Raw genomic sequence first — 19,446 nt, 5'->3', positions numbered from 1 at the left:
CACGCTAAATTGCCCCTTAATTGGAAAAAATGAATTGGTTACTCTAAATTTATTTTTTTAAAACACTGTGGTTCACAATTTTATTTGTTTTGCTGACTGCTGCTCTGCATTAATTAGATATGTCGGCAGCACGGTGGCACAGTGGTTAGCATTGCTATCTCGCAGCGCCGAATTCCCAAGTTCGATCCCGGCTCTGGGTCACTGTCCGTGTGAAGTTTGCACATTCTCCCCGTGTCTGCATGGGTTTCGCCCCCACAACCCAAAGATGGTCGATTGGCCACGTTAAATTGCCCCTTTATTGGAAATAATGAATTGGATATTCTCAATTTATATTAAAAAATGATTAATTGGCTGATTTATGATTGGATCATTTCCCACCCTGTGCATTCGAGGGTAGAGTCTCAGACCAACAAAGCTCACGTTCAAAATCTTAACCCATTTCTACTGTATTCCTGTGGGTGCTACTGTCACACGGGCGAAAGTATTAAACATTCATAGCTGAACTTCAGCAATCAGAAATCCTACCCATCCATGTTTTGAAGGGTTCGAGCAACTAAAAGGCTCTCTTTGGTTCGATGTACAGACGACCAGTTTCACTGGAACTTTAGCGAAGAACTGGACAGGTGTGAAAGGATCCCAGGTCCAATCCCGAGTAGTGGGAAACGAGAGCAAGCCGAGGACTCCCTCCAGGAACTGTTTAAAATTATCTCGGCCTAATACTGTAATTCTTTGGAGGTAAAAGAGCTGACTTTGAACACCTGCGGACTTCCTCGTATAACAGGAGCAGCATTTCATAGAATTTACAGTGCAGAAGGAGGCTATTCGGCCCATCGAGTCTGCACCGGCTCTTGGAAAGAGCACCCTACCCAAGTCCACACCTCCACCCCATCCCCCTAACCCAGTAACCCCACCCAACACTAAGGGCAATTTTGGATACTAAGGGCAATTTAGCATGGCCAATCTAACTAACCTGCACATCTTTGGACTGTGGGAGGAAACCGAAGCACCCGGAGGAAACTCACGCAGACACGGGGAGAACGTGCAGACTCCGCACAGACAGTGAGCCAAGCTGGGAATCAAACCTAGGACCCTGGGGCTGTGAAGCAATTGTGCTAATCACTATGCTACCGTGCTGCCATCATAATGAGCCATCAACATCAAGTGCTTGAAATCTGGTACTTAAAGCCTGTACTTAAACTGTGGGGAGGTAGTTGCCATAGCAACAGCAAGGGGAGTCAGTCAGAAAACTCAAAATATCCACAGATAAATATGTTGGACTGAAGGAGGCCATTTTATTTTTCTTTTATAATTCTGTCAGACTTTAAATTAACACACACTATGCCAACAGTAGCACACCATTAACTCCAGCAGCACGGTAGCATGGTGGATAGCATTGTGGCTTCACAGCGCCAGGGTCCCAGGTTCAATTCCCCGCTGGGTCACTGTCTGTGTGGAGTCTGCATGTTCTCCCTGTGTCTGCGTGGGTTTCCTCCGGGTGCTCTGGTTTCCTCTCACAGTCCAATGACGTGCAGGTTAGGTGGATTGGCCATGATAAATTGCCCTTGGTGACCAAAAAGGTTAGGAGGGGTTATTGGGTCACGGGGATAGGGTGGAAGTGAGGGCTTAAGTGGGTCGGTGCAGACTCGATGGACCTCGATGGCCTCGTTCTGCACTGTCTGTTCGATGATCAAATGTTCAAAATGGCTGATGTAATAATGTTGCAGGTCGAGTGTTTCTGTTCATGTTTCATGTGGACAACACAAGGAGGTTATTATGGTAACAAAAAGGCGATCTTACTCTGAAGTCACAAAGGCATGTTCCTTGATTGTGGTCAGAACGTCATTAAATTTGATTTTTGATGTCAGAGTATGGCCATGGTAGATAACCGGCATTCCCTCAGGTCCGTCCCAGCAATCCACTGCAAGAGAGGTTACAATCGGTTCAATAGCTGCATAACCTGATCCAAACACACAATTGTGCTCCCCTCTCTCACTCATACCGTTAATCACATCAATCACCATGTGCACCTACACCTCTCCTAAACTACTAAATTTTAAAATTTAATTGAATGAAATTACATTAAATTAAAGGCAATCTCCTTTTTATCCTGATCTCCGCTACCGCCTCTCCCAAAGGTGCTGACTTCAGATGGGAGTGCCAGTTACTGTCCCGATATGTCATCCAGATGCGCGATCTTCAAACGTACTCCTCAATTCCTGTCATTGGCCTATTTGAATGCGAGTGCCAATTACGGCTGAATTTTCTCTTTTTCGGTTGCTCGTACTGGGGCCTGTCGACACCTGGCAGGAGCCAGGAATGCGGGCTGGGAGACGATTGCCCCTCATTCCCATTGAGCATCCTGTACTGGGCACAGTGACCATCAGCTAAGGGTCAGATCAGGCTCCGCTGCAATTGTCCTCTAGGCTCAAAAATGGGCCTACAGGCCCAGGCTGTGGAGGCTCGCACCCGAACAACAGCCACCATGTGAAATGCTGGAAGGTACTGAGCATCCCCCCAAAAATAAGCTGTCGCCTTCACGAGACAAATCAAAGAGACAAAATAAATTCTGGTAAAAGGTAATCAACCCGAAACATTAACTCGGGTTCTCTCTCCACAGATGCTGTCTGACTTGCTGAGTATTTCCAGCAATTCGGCTTTTGTAATTTTTAATCTTGACTTGGTTATAAAATCCTTTCTTTAATTCCTCCTCTTGGATCAAACACTCTAAAACATTCAGCCAATACTAGTCACTTTGATGGAAGGTCAGACCACTTTGACTGTCAATATATACTCTTAATCCACAATACACAAATATGTGCATCTTTCAAACATCTGCACACCAGCTGGGGCACTTCCCTTCCATTCTTTGAGCTAATTTTGAACTTAAGCTGTGCTAACGATACTCACATTTTCTGGAAACTGATTTTTGATGTTAAAAAAATTACACAAGCTCCTTAATAGCAGCAGCGAGATAATATTCTCAATCCATCAGCCCATGGAATCAGGTTCATATCCTGCGCATGTGCTGGACAGTTACAATCTCCTCATCTCTATCTGTCCTGCCAATGATATCAGCCTGATGGTTTATGTTGCTGGATAAAACAATCCATACATGGCACAAGACGATATGTTGATTTGCTTACATTCAATACACCGGCATCCCATTCGTAGGCAGCGAGCGTAGGCCTCTAGTGAGGACTCGCTGGAGAACTGATCCCCGGTTAGGTAGCTGCAACAGAGGTAGCAGGAGTCATACACATCGCAAAGACAGTCAAGCAGAAACATTTGCAGATGGTGGACATCACAAAATCAACCTTTCCACATGCAGTGGATTCAGCAATACAGCGAATCTCCAATTGGCACATTATGCGCGCAGCGGTGTGTATTCAGTGAAGGGGAAGCAATTTCATTCATTCACCACAGTGGCGGAATCTGAGCACGACTTTGGCTGGCATATTCTGGCCAATTTAGACGTTGAGGTGGAAAATAGTCCCGGGTAGTGGCGCAGAACGGGCGCCATTGGGTCAGCTTCCCGTTATCCACAGATTTCATCCAAATGAATGGCTGCAAGTTACAGCAGCAGATACCTGCAACATACCTTGGAATGGCCTTCGATAGGAGACGCACACACACACACACACATACACAGAGGCACTGGGGGACAGACACACACTGGGAGATACACACACACTGGGAGACAGACATACACACTGGGACACACAAACTCTGGGACAGACATGCACACTCTGGAACAAACACACTCTGGGACAGACACACACACTCTGGGACACACACACACAGGGACACACATAGGGACACACACATTCTCCTGGCAAACATCGCTCCTTCACATATCCAAAATGATAGAAAAAGTTTGCAATGCAGCCCCCCCCCCCTCCCCCCACCTGCCACTTTATGTTGATTTATTCAGCCACCCAAGGTCCCATCAAGAAAGCCGATCTGAAAAAAATCCACACAGGACGTCAATGCAAATTCCATCTGGCCAAATGAATGGGGATCAATGGACCTTACAAACGAGTACCTGGTCTCGAACCCAACCCACCAACTGCCTGGTTTAATCTTCCAAGGAAAGAGTGATCCACCCTTAACAGGTCCAGGACTGGCCAGGGCCCCTGCTTTGCCAACATCCACTGATGGGGTATTAGTACCAGCCCCCTATGTGCCTGTGGGGGAGAACAATCTACACACCACATCATAGAAGAACGTCCAATTCACAGACTCAGTGGAGGCCTATCCGGACTGGAAGGAACTGCTTGGCTCAGGGACTTTCCATCTGCTAAATAAATAAAACCCGCAGCACCTGATATTCAGTTCCATCGCAGCCAATGGAATTAAATATTTAGGCTCTGCTTTGAACTGGCGGCCAATCAGATACTGACCACTCTGCACATGATGAATTTCTACCCTGTACTGTTAACGACATTCTGTCATGAAATGTGCTGGACCAGGAAGTGGCACACAGAACTGCCTCTGTATCTAAACATTGCAATGCCGATCACATCACGGTGTTAGGATATTGATGATATTGCTGCTCAGATCAGTTTGCTTCAATATTTCTATTCGTTCGCGGGAATATGTGCGGCGCTAGCGAGACCAGCAATTATTGCCCACCCCTGGTTGCGCGGAGGTAATGATGGTGAGCTGCCTTCTGGAACCACTGCAGTCTCTATGGCGATAGCACTGTCCTGGTAACATGGCACCTGTGGAAAGTGATGGTCTGCTGTGATTATTAATTTGCAAGTCCAATGGCAAAGAATGTCGCCCTGCCCCCTGCTATCTCTGAGACTGCAACAATCTGAATTTCTGCTACTTTGCATAATTATCGACAATTCTGAAAGGGCTTGGCAGGTTAGATGCGGAGAGGCAGGTTTCCTGGCTGAAGAGTCCAGAACCCCGGGTTCGTGTTTCAGGATAAAGGGTTGGCCGTTTAGGATTTGGATGAGGAGAAATTACTTCAGCCAGGATGGTGCAAGTTTGAAATTCTCTAGCCCAGACGGCTGTGGATATTCACTTGTGTATATTCAGGAATGAGGTCGGAGTTGTGGGCAGTAAGGGGATACGGCAGGATGGTGCAATTGGTGGGGGGGGGGGGGGGGGGGGGGGGAGAAGTCCACAGCCATGATCTGATCCCATGGCAGAGAAAGGTCAAGGAGCCAGGTGACCTCAGGCTGCTGTTAATTCTTCTGCCTTGCAGGGTGACGAGCCCCGTTACTGTAAAGAAAGTTTAAGCTGCTTGATGGAAAAAATCTTTCCTTCCTGTTGCCCCAGATGTGCGGCTCAAAGGGCTTTGTGATATTACATTTGCACCCACAGCTATGTTTTAAAAAAAAAAATGTTTATTAAAATTTTCCAACAAAATTTTTGTAACAAACAAACCCCCCCCCATTACAAAAAGAACACAAACACCACAATCAAAAATAATAAACTACTTATACATTGGGTTCTCCCGCATATATTAACACCCCCATGTGACATTCAAAAGTACCCTTGGGGAAACGCCACCCGTCCAAATACCCCCCGAAAGAGACACCTCCCCCCCCCCCCCCCCCCCCCCCCCCCACCCCCGGGTTGCTCCTGCTGCTGACCTCCTCCTAACGCTCCGCGAGATAGTCTAGGAACGGTTGCCACCGCCTGAAGAACCCCTGCACAGACCCTCGTAAGGCAAACTTTATCCTCTCCAGCTTAATGAACCCTGCCATGTCATTTATCCAGGCTTCCACACTGGGGGGCTTTGCGTCTTTCCATAATAGCAAGATCCTCCGCCGGGCTACCAGGGACGCAAAGGCCAGAATACCGGCCTCTTTCGCCTCTTGCACTCCCGGTTTGTCCGTTACCCCAAATAATGCCAACCCCCAACTCGGCTTGACCTGGACTTTCACCACCTTGGACATAGTCTTCGTGAAACCCCTCCAGAACCCATCCAGTGCCGGGCACGACCAGAACATGTGGACGTGATTCGCCAGGCTTACCGAGCACCTCCCACATCTGTCCTCCATCCCAAAGAACCTACTCAACCTCGCCCCTGTCATATGCGCTCTGTGAGTAACCTTAAATTGTATTAGGCTGAGCCTGGCGCAAGAGGAAGAGGAGTTAACCCTACTCAGGGCATCAGCCCACAGACCCTCATCAATCTCCTCCCCAAGCTCCTCCTCCCACTTTCCCTTTAGCTCCTCTACCGAAACCTCCTCCTCTTCTTTCATCTCTTGATAGATCGCCGAAACCTTGCCTTCTCTGACCCATACACCCGAAATCACCCTGTCCTGAATTCTCTGTGCTGGGAGCAACGGGAATTCCCTCACCTGCCGCCTCACAAACGCCCTCACTTGCATATACCTGAACGCATTTCCCAGGGGTAACCCAAACTTCTCCGCCAGCGCCCCTAGGCTCGCAAACGTCCCATCTATAAACAGGTCCCCCATTCTTCTGATCCCTGCCCGATGCCAGCTCCGAAACCCCCCATCCATCCTTCCCGGGACGAACCGATGGTTCTCCCGAATCGGGGACCAAACCGAGGCTCCCATCTCGCCCCTATATCGTCTCCATTGCCCCCAGATCTTCAACGTTGCCGCCACCACCGGACTCGTGGTGTACCTTGTCGGCGAGAGCGGCAGCGGTGCCATCACCAGCGCCCTCAGACTCGTGCCCCTGCAGGACGCCATCTCCAACCTCTTCCACGCCGCCCCCTCTCCCTCTATTACCCACTTATGGATCATCGCCACGTTGGCTGCCCAATAGTAGCCGCACAGCCCTCCTCTGTCCCTGCTACGCTCCAGAAACACCCTCTTTACCCTCGGGGTCTTATTTGCCCACACGAAACCCATGATGCTCCTACCTACCCGTTTAAAAAAGGCCTTGGTAATCATAATGGGAAGGCACTGGAACACAAAGAGAAACCTCGGGAGGACCATCATTTTAACCGACTGTTACCTGCCCGCTAGCAAGAGTGGCAGCACATCCCATCTTTTGAAATCCTCCTCCATCTGCTCCACCAGCCGCGTCAAATTGAGCTTGTGCAGGGCCCCCCAACTCCCAGCCACTTGGATCCCTAAGTACCGAAAGCTCCTTTCCGCACTCTTCAATGGCAGGTCGTCTATCCCCTTTCCCTGGTCCCCTGGATGCACCACAAAGAGCTCACTTTTCCCTACGTTGAGCTTATAGCCCGAGAAGTCCCCAAACTCCCTTAGGAGCCGCATGACCTCCACCATCCCCTCCACTGGATCTGCCACATACAGCAACAGGTCGCCCACATACAGCGACACCAGATGTTCCTCTCCCCCTCGGACCAACCCCCTCCATTTCCTGGACTCCCTTAGTGCCATGGCCAAAGGCTCGATTGCCAATGCAAACAACAAGGGGGACAGGGGGCACCCCTGCCTCATTCCTCGGTACAGCCGAAAGTACTCTGACCTCCGCCGATTCGTAGCCACACTCGCCACCGGGGCTCTATATAGGTGCCTAACCCAACTGATAAACCCCTCCCCAAACCCAAACCTCCGCAACTCTTCCCAGAGATACTCCCACTCCACCCGGTCAAAGGCCTTCTCCGCGTCCATAGCTGCCATTACCTCCGCCTCTCCCTCCACCGATGGCACCATAATCACATTGAGGAGCCTCCGCACATTGGTGTTTAGCTGCCTACCCTTTACAAATCCCGTCTGGTCCTCATGAATCACCCCAGGGACACAGTCCTCAATTCTCGTAGCCAGCACTTTTGCCAGCAACTTAGCATCCACATTGAGGAGCGAGATCGGTCTATACGACCCACGTTGCAGTGGGTCCTTCTCTCGCTTCAGAATCAGAGAGATCAGCGCCCCGGACATTGTCGGGGGCAGGTTCCCCCCCCCCTCCCTTGCCTCATTGAAAGTCCTCACTAACAACGGGCCTAGCAGGTCCACATATTTCCTATAAAACCCGACCGGGAACCCATCTGGCCCCGGGGCCTTCCCCGCCTGCATGTTCCCCAATCCTTTAACCAGCTCCTCTAACCCAATTGGCGCCCCTAAACCAGCCACCTCTTGCTCCTCCACCCTCGGGAACCTCAGTTGATCCAAAAATCGTTGCATCCCCTCTTCCCCCGCTGGGGGCTCAGATCTGTACAGCTCCTCATAGAAGTCCTTAAATACCTCATTTACTCTCACCGCACTCCGCACCGTATTCCCCTTACTATCCTTAACTCCACCTATCTCCCTCGCTGCCACCCTCTTACGGAGCTGGTGTGCCAGAGTCCGGCTCGCCTTCTCCCCATACTCGTACGTCACCCCCTGCGCTTTCCTCCACTGTGCCTCTGCTTTCCCTGTGGTCAACAGGTCAAACTCCGTCTGGAGGTTCCGTCGCTCCCTGAGTAGCCCCTCCTCGGGGGCCTCTGAATATCTCCTGTCCACCCTTAAGATCTCCCCCACCAACCTCTCCCTCTCCCTGCGGGCCCTAATGGAGATTAACTCTCCCCTGACCACCGCCTTCAACGCCTCCCAGACTACCCCCACCTGCACCTCTCCGTTGCCATTGGCCTCCAAGTATCTCTCAATGCACCCCCGCACACCTCCTCATCCGCCAGTAATCCCACATCAAGACGCCACAGCGGGCGCTGGTCCCTCTCCTCTCCTAACTCCAGCTCCACCCAGTGCGGGGCGTGGTCTGAGATGGCTATGGCCGAATACTCCGTTCCTTCCACTTTCGGGATTAGCGCCCTACTCAAAACAAAAAAATCTATCCGGGAGTAGGCTCTATGTACATGGGAAAAGAATGAGAATTCCCTGGCCAGGGGCCTAGCAAACCTCCATGGATCCACTCCCCCCATCTGGACCATAAACCCCCTAAGCACCTTGGCCACAGCCGGCCTCTTCCCCGTCTTGGATCTGGAGCGATCTAATGCTGGATCCAGCACCGTGTTGAAATCCCCCCCATTATCAGGCTTCCTGTCTCCAGGTCCGGAATCCAACCCAGCATGCGCTTCATAAATCCAGCATCATCCCAGTTCGGGGCGTATACGTTTACCAATACCACCCACGCCCCCTGCAACCTACCGCTCACCATCACGTATCGACCTCCATTATCCACTACAATATTCTTGGCCTCAAACGACACCCGCTTCTCCACCAGTATTGCAACCCCTCTGTTCTTCGCATCCAGCCCCGAATGGAATACCTGTCCTACCCATCCCTTTCTCAACCTGACCTGGTCCGCCACCTTCAAATGTGTCTCCTGAAGCATGACCACGTCTGCCTTCAGTCCCTTTAAGTGCGCGAACACTCGGGCCCTCTTAACCGGCCCATTCAGGCCCCTCACATTCCATGTTATCAGCTGGATTCGGGGGCTTCTCACCCCCCCCTTCCCCCCCCCCCCGCCGACTAGCCATCTCCTTTTCTAGGCCAGTCACGTGCCCGCGTCTCCCGCACCCTCCAGTCCCCCAGACGGCGGACACCCGCCCCGACCACCTCTCCTATTTCCAGTTCCCCATTGGCCAATGCAGCAGCAACCCTATACCCACCCCTTCCCCCACTAGATCCATATCTAGCTCTTTTGCTCCCACCATAACACTCCCGTAAGTCAGCTGACTCCTGCTGACCCCGGCCTCTCCCGCCCCCCCCAGTGTGGGAATCCCCCCTCCACCTCCTTCCTAGCAGTCAGTGTGCGCACCTCCGACCCCCACTGCCGTCCTTCCCTAGCGCGGGAAAAAGCCCGCGCTTTCCTGAGCCGGCCCCACCCCCTCTGGCGCAGCTCCTTTTGCGGCCTTATCTCAATTCCCCCATCCCCAGGCCTCCCCTCCCTCCAACACCGGCGCCCACACTCTCCCACAGCCTCCCCATCAAATCCCATCCCCATCCAGCACCTCTCCGTTGTCATTGGCCTCCAAGTATCTCTCAATGCACCCCCGCACCCTCCCGCACACCTCCTCATCCGCCAGTAATCCCACATCAAGACGCCACAGCGGGCGCTGGTCCCTCTCCTCTCCTAACTCCAGCTCCACCCAGTGCGGGGCGTGGTCTGAGATGGCTATGGCCGAATACTCCGTTCCCTCCACTTTCGGGATTAGCGCCCTACTCAAAACAAAAAAATCTATCCGGGAGTAGGCTCTATGTACATGGGAAAAGAATGAGAATTCCCTGGCCAGGGGCCTAGCAAACCTCCATGGATCCACTCCCCCCATCTGGACCATAAACCCCCTAAGCACCTTGGCTTAGGTGCGTACACATAGTTAAAACCATATGTACATCAGACAGCCCCCCCACACCCACAGACCCTCAATTTGAGTCCAACTTTTCAGTCTGTATAAAGCTCCAAGCCTCCTCAGGCGTTTCGAAATAGTGGTGCCGATCTTGGAACGTGACCCACAATCGTGCTGGCTGCAGCATACCGAACTTCACCCCCTTTTGATGGAGCACAGCCTTAGCCCGATTGAAACCAGCTCTCTTCTTGGCCACCTCTGCACTCCAGTCCTGGTAGATTCGGATCTCCGTGTTCTCCCACCTGCTGCTCCGCTCTTTCTTGGCCCATCTCAGGACGCACTCTCTGTCCATAAAGCGGTGAAACCTCACCACTACAGCCCTTGGCGGCTCGTTGGCCTTAGGTCTCCTTGCCAGGACCCGATGAGCCCCATCTAGCTCCAGGGGTTTCTTGAAGGCTCCCGCGCCCATCAGCGAATTGAGCATCATGCTCACATATGCCCCGGTATCAGGGCCCCTCAACTCCTTCAGGGAGACCCAGAATCCGAAGATTCTTCCTCCTCGACCTATTCTCCAGGTCCTCAAATCTTTCCGCCCACCTCTTGTGCAGCGCCTCGTGTGACTCCACCTTCACCGCCAGGCCCAAGATCTCATCCTCGTTCTCCGAGGCTTTCTGCCGCACCTCCCGGATCGCCGCCCCCTGGGCCCTCTGGGTCTCCACTAGCTTCTCAATCGCCGCCTTCATTGGCGCCAGCATTTCTTTCTTCAGCTCCTCAAAGCAGCGTCTAAGAAACCCCTGCTGCTCCTGCGACCACTGCGCCCACGCTGCTTGGTCTCCACCCGCCGCCATCTTGCTTTTTCTCCCTCTCACTTTTCGCTGCTCCAAGATCCCTTTTTTCACCGCTCCACTCCTGGTCCAATCCATATACTGTCGGGGGGACCTTGCTGTCACCTTCCCACACTGGAAGCCGTCGAACAAGTGCCGTTGGGGCCCCTCTAGATAGCCCTAAAGTCCGTTCCTGGCGGGAGCTGCCGAACGTGCGACCTATTCAGGCATGGCCGCAACCGGAGGTCCACCCACAGTTATGTTGCGTCGCTTCCTGGTTACTGTCCTATGTCTGTCTGTGAAACTGAATTGACAGTAGGAGGTACAGGTGTCTGATAACAGGCACACATTCACACAATCTCTCTTTATAACCAGAGCCAGGGGAAGGGGCATCTTGCACCACAGGAAAACACAAAGGCAGCTGGGCAGAACAAAGGATCAGGAACCACCCACATGGCATCGCTCACTCCCCAGTTAGGCTCGTGCTGGGAACACTCAACATCAGCACGGTTCGGCCTTCAGGGGTTCTGTGTCCAGAAAACCTTCAGCAAAAAGAACCGCTCACACCGGTATTTTATCTGGTGATAGCTGATATCGATCGGTTAGGTGGTACAGACAGTAGAAGTTTCCTCTGGGCTAGGAAGGGGATAGAAGTGACCAGGGATTTCCCCACACTCGATCACTAACCAGCTACATCTGCTGGGGAGAGAGAGAGACCACGGGCTATTGCTCAAGGGGTGCCACTCCATATCAAGTATGGCAAACTAGGAAATTGGCCTGGTCTCACCACCTGCCATTGGTGTACTGGAAGAATTTACCGGTTGATTATCAACCAGTTGGGTCATGTTAACAACACACCTTCCACAGTCAAGTCCCGGGGTGGGACTTACACCCAGAACGTCTGGCTCAGAGGCAAGGACATTGCACACTGCACCACAAGACCTGCAGAAAAAGATTTACGACCCAGAAAACCTACTCCAAAGGAGAGGCGTTGACTAAAACGCACACACTGGTGGCATGGCTTCCTAAGAATTCACCAGAAACCTGGCAGAGCACACTACAAGAGTTTGATTCGAAGGTGACAGCACACGGCTGCTCCATTTTGTGGTGATGACTCACGTGTTGTGAGACGATGAGATCCAATAATGAGATAGGGGGTTACTCATCTCTTCCAGGCAGACCAGGTCAAATCTCAAATCCCATATTGAGTTTTCCTTGGAAAACAGGAAGGTCAGGAACTGAAAGCATAATGAAATAAACAGTCAAAGGTTATCAGCAACAATGAAGTTCAGCAAAACGCTGCTCCCCCACTCCACCTCATTTTACTGCCCCCAACCCCCCAGATGGGCTACAAGTAGTCTCAGCAAGGCACCCAAGCACCACGCCCATCACTTTACTCAAGCCCCATTGAATAAAATGGATTATGCTCTGATTTGTAAACCTAAACTGCAGTTGCACAGTCACATTCACTGCTCACTGGCCTACATCTCTGCCGTTGTACTTGTGTCCCAGGCACAGGGTACAGAGCTCTGCTGTCACTCAGTACAAAGGGCAGCCTGGGGCGGCACGGTGGCGCAGTGGTTAGCACTGGTGCCTCATGGCGCTGAGGACCTGGGTTCAATCCCAGCCCCGGGTCACGGTCCGTGTGGAGTTTGCACATTCTCCCCGTGTCTGCGAGGGTCTGACCCCCACAACCCAAAGATGTGCAGGGTCGGTGGATTGGCCACGCTAAATTGCCCCTTAATTGGAAGAATAAGAATTGGGTACTTTAAATTTTACATTTTTTTAGAAAGTACAAAGGGAAGCCAGCAGTATAACTCTAGTGCGGCGACTGAGCAGTGAACTTAACATTAGTGGTTTGCAAACTGGGTGCCTGTGGAGGCTTTCCAGGCAACTTACTGAGCAGGGTCAGCCTTACAAGTGGGTGTCCTGGGCAACCAGAAGCAGGTTTGATGCAAGCTGGGAGGCAGGAGCAGAATGCTGTCACCACATGTGGAGCATCGATTGTCTCACTTGGGAAGGGAATGTGCATGAAGTGGCAAATAGTTCAAGCTACCTATTTTCTTAAAAACGTTAATACAACATTCTTTACATGCAACACATTCATATCATTATTATAATTTAGATGTGGATCTATGACTACTAAACCAATTGTATACGGATCCTTCAACCTCAGAATCCTGCTCTGAAAAGAGCAGGGACTGGATTGGATTGAGGATTGGCTGACTGACAGGAAGCAGAGGGTCAGGTTAAATGGATCCTTCTCCGACTGGCGAACTGTAACTAGTGGGGTGTCGCAGGGTTCAGTCCTCGGACCCCAACTGTTTACAATCTATATAAATGATCTGCAAGCAGGGGCAGAGTGTAACATAGCAACATTTGCGGATGAAATGTGGGGCTGGTATAGCACAGGGCTAAATCGCTGGCTTTGAAAGCAGACCAAGGCAGGCCAGCAGCACGGTTCAATTCCCGTACCAGCCTCCCCGAACAGGCGCCGGAATGTGGCGACTAGGGGCTTTTCACAGTAACTTCATTTGAAGCCTACTTGTGACAATAAGCGATTTTCATTTCATTTCATTCATTTCAGCTGAGGCTAGTTGAACTAGGCCAAAACAAAAACAGAAAATGCTGGACAATCTCAGCAGATCTGACAGCATCTGGGGGGAGAGAACGAAGCTAACGTTTCGAGTCTGGATGACTCTTTGTCAAAGCTGGAGAGAACTGGAAATAGGGTGAGATTTATACTCTTGTTGGGAGGCGGGGGAGACGTGCAGCAGGGGGTCAATGATAGGTGGAAATTGACAAAGATGCCGTGAACAAAAAGAGAAAGGGAATGTAAATGGTGATGATCATGACTAAGAAGCACATTAGGAGATCAGAATGTACTAATGGCAGAACAGAGGTAAGGAGTGTGTCAAAGGACAACTTGGAACAGGGAACGATGGCACTAGTGGGGTGAAGAGGGGTGACAATGGCGAACAAAAATCAGATCGATGGAAGATATGGAAATAAATTGATTGTTGACCTTGGGTAGGGTGCTCTTTCCAAGAGCCGGTGCAGTCTCGATGAGCCGAATGGCCCCTCCTTCTGCAGTGGAAATTCTATGAAAATAAAAATGGGTTGAACCATCTGTTTCTGCGGTTGGGGAGGGGGGGGGTTGCACTATCAGAAGTGTTATCCTTGGGTTGCAACGGTAAACTGAGGCCCCGTCTACCTCAGGTGTACGGAAAATATCCCATATGGCATTCTTTCAAAGACAAAGCAAGGGAGTTAACCCCTCAGGTGATTAAGAAGGCAAATGGAGTTTTGTCCTTGATTGCTAGAGGGATGGAGTTTAAGACTAGGGAGGTTATGCTGCAATTGTATAAGGTGTTAGTGAGGCCACACCTGGAGTATTGTGTTCAGTTTTGGTCTCCTTACTTGAGAAAGGACGTACTGGCACTGGAGGGTGTGCAGAGGAGATTCACTAGGTTAATCCCAGAGCTGAAGGGGTTGGATTACGAGGAGAGGTTGAGTAGACAGGGACTGTACTCGTTGAAATTTAGAAGGATGAGGGGGGATCTTATAGAAGCATATAAGATTATGAAGGGAATAGATAGGATAGATGTGGGTAGGTTGTTTCCACTGGCGGGTGAAAGCAGAACTAGGGGGCATAGCCTCAAAATAAGGGGAAGTAGATTTAGGACTGAGTTTAGGAGGAACTTCTTCACCCAAAGAGTTGTGAATCTATGGAATTCCTTGCCCAGTGAAGCAGTAGAGGCTCCTTCATTAAATGTTTTTAAGATAAAGATAGATAGTTTTTTGAAGAATAAAGGGATTAAGGGTTATGGTGTTCGGGCCGGAAAGTGGAGCTGAGTCCACAAAAGATCAGCCATGATCTCATTGAATGGTGGAGCAGGCTCGAGGGGCCAGATGTCCTACTCCTGCTTCTAGTTCTTATGTTCTGGCCAATATTTAACCCTCAACGAATATCATAAAATCTGGTCAGGATCACACTGCTATGGGTGGGAGCTTGCTGTGTGTGAAGCCGTCCTGCTGCGTTTCCTACATTACAATGGTGACCACACTTCGTTAAGTACCTCATTAGCTGTAAAATACTTTGGGATGTCCTAGGTGCTGCATAAATGTAAGTCTTTCAGGTTTTTCTTTTTATCCTACTTACAGCAGGCATGTTGAGCACTGTGTATCACTGCTATGTGTAGTGGCACAGCTGACTAATCAAAGCCCACAACTAACAGGATGCGCTTCACAGTCGGAGGTACCCTTACCTCATCGAGGTAGAAAAATGGATCCTCAATCTCCCGAAGTGGGTCTCGGAGGTAATTGAACATAAACTCTCGCACTTGATGGATATCCGTCGCCCACAATTCCTAGACAAAAATAACAGAAGGTCAACACTGCTCACGAGCCTGTATCTCCGCCATCCCCCACCCCTCCCACAACCTCACGATCACTACCATTTTCTTGCTGTAAAACGGAGTTTGCCAATTTGCTCCTCCTGTGCTGCAGAACAATTTGCTTAAAGGGTATAAAAATGGTTTATTTCTAACTGGAAATGGCCTCAGGTTGAATCTTCACTCCGTTAAGCCTGGACGTTATGTGGCGACGCCAGGCATCGACTAGGTAATGTGCGGTTGTGTTTCCTGAGAGAACCTACCTTCTGATACTCCAGGAGAAACTGCTGGAAATCCTGCAGTGAGACTTGGCTGAGTTCCGGCCGCTCACAGCTCCTGTGGGATAGAAAGATCACACGTCACGGCCCAGGATAGGTCACCTGAGTCAAGCCAGAAGCAGCTGACAGAATCACTCTGCTCTCTCCCTATGAGAGGGGCATTACAGGAACATTCCCGTTCGCCTCATTTAATTAAAAAAGACGACAAAGCAAAAGAGTGGGTCAGAGCAGTGCAATCACTGGACGCTCCAACACAACAGCATGGTGCAGAAGTGAGCATGTTTGACACTGAGGGGGAAGCACTGGGCAAACTAATGCGTGAAGTAATGCAGTTTGGCATTAGTTCCTGTGTCACCTCTAGTCTTGGCTATTCTAGTAACCTCCTGGCTGGTCTCTCACATTCCACCTCCTGTAAACTTGAGGGCACCTGCTGCCCATGTCTGAACTCCCACCAAGTCCCATCCGCCCCTGTTCTCACCGACTACGTTGCCTCCTTGTCAGGCAACACCTTGACTTGAAACACCTCTCTTCCTTATTTTTAGAGGGGGGGGAAAGTGTCTCCCATATCACATTCTCCAAACTGGTTTCAAATGATCTTGTCCACTTACCTTTGAAGAAAGCGGACCTCCATCTGGAGAGAGAGAGAGAGACGGAGAGAAAGTAGAATTAGAAACAGATGCTTCTTATGCAAATGTATTTTTAAAAATTGCCCCCTTCCCCACAGTGTTGGCAATGTGAAACAGTACAGTCTGCGGGCTGCACCAAGGGCACTGACTATTACTGGCCCTCTTCTGAAGAGTTCCTCTCTGGTTTTGTTGCTGACCCATTAGTGGAAGGAGGTTAATCCCAACACAATAACTTAACTGAGCAGGAATTTTATTACAATTTTTACTCTCTCTGTCCTGGGTTTGCTTAAAAGAAAGGAGCTTGCATTTATCTATCATTTTTCATGATCCCGGAATGGGCTTTGAAGACATTTCTCTGAAGTGATACCCTTGTTACGTTGTTGGAAATATGGCAGCCAATTTATGCACAGCAAGCTCCCATTACCAGCAGCGAAATAAATGACCGAATGGGTTGGATTTGGAAGCACACTGGAGGCGGTTAGGCCTGGAATTTCCTGGTGGCACCTTCCTGCCTCTGGGCTATTCTCCAGGAGGCAGGTCAGGCGAGGTGAAAGCTGCCCGTCTGCGAGCAGTGGTCGTTCGTTAACGTGATTAGAGGGACTACTAAGGCCAATGATCAGAGGAGCCCCCATTGCAGCACCCTGGAGCCTGACAAATACCTAAATACCTTCTGGCAAAATACATGGTGTGAGGGGGGGGGGGTGATGACGACCAGCCCTCCAGGATCAATTTGTGGCCTTCTCCCTGCAGCTGCCATACCTAGTTATCCATAGCTGCAACAACAGGCTGCCCTGAGAAGGGGTCTGTGCTGCACAATGGTGGTCCGGCAACTGTGGTCATTTTAAAAGTTTGTAAAAAATGCAGAGGCGACGTTGCCATCCTATTATTCCCCCAGCTTCCCAAGCCCCCACCTTGCTGTCCTTAACTGTATGGTGAATGCGCCCACTGACCATTCTTCCAGAAATTGTGGCTTACATTTGACGCTGATGCTGTGTAAGGTCAGAATCCGGATATTATCCTGATATCGGGGCCCCGAACCTACCTGGGAACCAGATTTAATGATGTTGGTTGACGGAGAAATATCGTCTGGGACAGTAGGAAAAACTGCCCTGCTCATGTTGAGAATAGTGCTGTATGATCTTTCAAGTCTACTTGAAGGAAGCGATGGGGCCTTGGTGTCACGTGTCATCTGAAAGGCAGCACCTCAGACAATGCAGCACTCCCTCAGCTTAAACCATACCAATTTTGCATTGAACACAACTAATTCAATACAGACCAATGGTCAATTCGGGGGCCTTTCTCCTGAGTACCACACCAGCTGGTGCTTCGACCATCGAGCTATTGAAGGAACAGCATAATCTCAAGAGATTTCCACCTCCTAGAAGTTCAAGAGTTCATGACTCATCCTGCAATAAACTGATAATTCTATGCAGTCGAGATAACATTGTTACTTCATTCATAAATTAAACCTGTTCAAATGGATGTAAATGATCCTATTCAAAGTGCTCCCATCTCCTGCTTCACTTTTATCTTTCAGCCACCACTAACCATGGCAATTAACAAGTCAGCCATTCAGCTCAGTGGAGAAACCTGCTCCTCTGCCCAAACTGACTGCGGTAGCTGTCTATATAACATTGACTGTTCCTCAAAAGCACTTTGAGATGCACGGCAGACATGAACGTTCTTTTAACCCAAGCACCACACTTCCACTTACGTGTTTCTGAGCGTCGTACATCAGGCTTCGATAGAGCTGAGCAAACTGGCAGTAAGTGACATCTCCACTTCGCAGCTCCATGTCCTGAAGGCATTAAAAGACGCAATCAGGGGACCCAAATTAGGTCAGTAACCATCTTATCCCCAGTATGAAATGCGATCTGATTTTACTGGTCATGTCATTCATTCCGGAGACTGGGGAGAGGGAAAGCCGCTCTGTCTGGGACCTGTCTTATTCCAATCACGTTGCCGAGCTAAAGTAGATGTTCCCGGAAGTGAGTGGCCAATATAATGTCACAATCAAAACCGCATCCAAATGGGCAGCTGGTCCAATGTCACAAATAATATATTCAGACAGCAGTTGATACAGGATAAAATCATTGATACTGGATGAGAGGCAGAGTCAACCAGATCAGGGTCACATCAGGAACTCGGAGGTATCCAGGATCAGATCCGTAACACTGAGTCACACAGCAGCATATAGAAACACTGAGTGGTATATCATAGTATAGGGATGGTGGATGGTACAGCATCATTTGGATACCCTGGGATGGTACAATATAGTTTGGGAACACGGAATAGTACAACATATGGAAAGAGCATAGGAATTCTATCCAGACAATGGATGGTACAGCATCATATAGAGACAGTGAATGGTATAGAGTTCCATAGGCATAGTGGGTGGGTCAGAATCATACAGACACAACGGGAGATACAACATTGTATATAGAGAATGGATGGTACAGCATCATATAGGCACACTGTGATACAGTATGGAACAACAATGTCTGTAGAAGACACTGGAAGGTATAGGAATTATTTTGATACTGGATGTTCCAGCATTATACAGGGACACTGGGCGATAAACAGATTTTCTGGCAGCCCTCGATGGTAATGTTCAGATTAGTAACACGGCCAACTTATGTCGGCACGAGGGTCGGTCAAACTAAAGCTGAGCAGAGCAGAGGGGCTTGGGGTAGGCCCAGAGTCCGAACAGAATCTCAATCAAACTCAGGAGGGTCGAGACGCAGCTCAGATCCAGGAGGAAAAAAAAAGACCTAATAGGGCAAAAGGATGGAAATAATTTAAAAAATAAGAGCTGAATTTCTTTTTAAAGCTGCCTCGTGTGCTTTTGTAGGACTGGAATGATCAGGGAGGACAGAGTTTGGATGGACCATATTAGAGTCTGGTTGGTCCACAACGGTGCCTCGTGGTTACTACACACCAATCAACAACACTGCAGTCTCGGAAAAAATTTGAAACAAGATAAATAGATGAGATAACATTTGCCTTGACAAAATGAATGAAACTCAGAAAGAATTCAATTACTGTAATTTTTTCCCGCAGGAATTTCATGTTGGGCACTCGGTAATTGACCTGTGACAGCAAGCTCTTCAGATCCTTCACGGTGATTCTGGGAAAGAG

General features: G+C 49.8%; 1 protein-coding gene across 1 annotated transcript in view; it reads right to left on the bottom strand.

Annotated features, from left to right (window-relative positions):
• The window catches only part of plcg1 (phospholipase C, gamma 1), a 206,915-nt gene that overhangs the window by 90,066 nt on the left and 97,403 nt on the right, over positions 1–19,446 (bottom strand). Inside the window, exons 5-12 of the mRNA XM_072515148.1 lie at positions 19,351–19,435; positions 18,023–18,106; positions 16,291–16,313; positions 15,668–15,740; positions 15,279–15,380; positions 12,130–12,248; positions 3,144–3,229; positions 1,798–1,918 (exon numbers count right to left, since the gene is read on the bottom strand). Of these exons, the coding sequence (XP_072371249.1) occupies positions 1,798–1,918; positions 3,144–3,229; positions 12,130–12,248; positions 15,279–15,380; positions 15,668–15,740; positions 16,291–16,313; positions 18,023–18,106; positions 19,351–19,435 (693 nt within the window). The remainder of the gene's footprint in view (positions 1–1,797; positions 1,919–3,143; positions 3,230–12,129; positions 12,249–15,278; positions 15,381–15,667; positions 15,741–16,290; positions 16,314–18,022; positions 18,107–19,350; positions 19,436–19,446) is intronic.

Source organism: Scyliorhinus torazame, chromosome 8, assembly GCF_047496885.1.
Source record: "Scyliorhinus torazame isolate Kashiwa2021f chromosome 8, sScyTor2.1, whole genome shotgun sequence".
Taxonomy (NCBI): domain Eukaryota; kingdom Metazoa; phylum Chordata; class Chondrichthyes; order Carcharhiniformes; family Scyliorhinidae; genus Scyliorhinus; species Scyliorhinus torazame.
The sequence above is the reverse complement of the archived record's forward strand: the minus strand, read 5'-3'. Positions and strand labels throughout refer to the sequence as shown.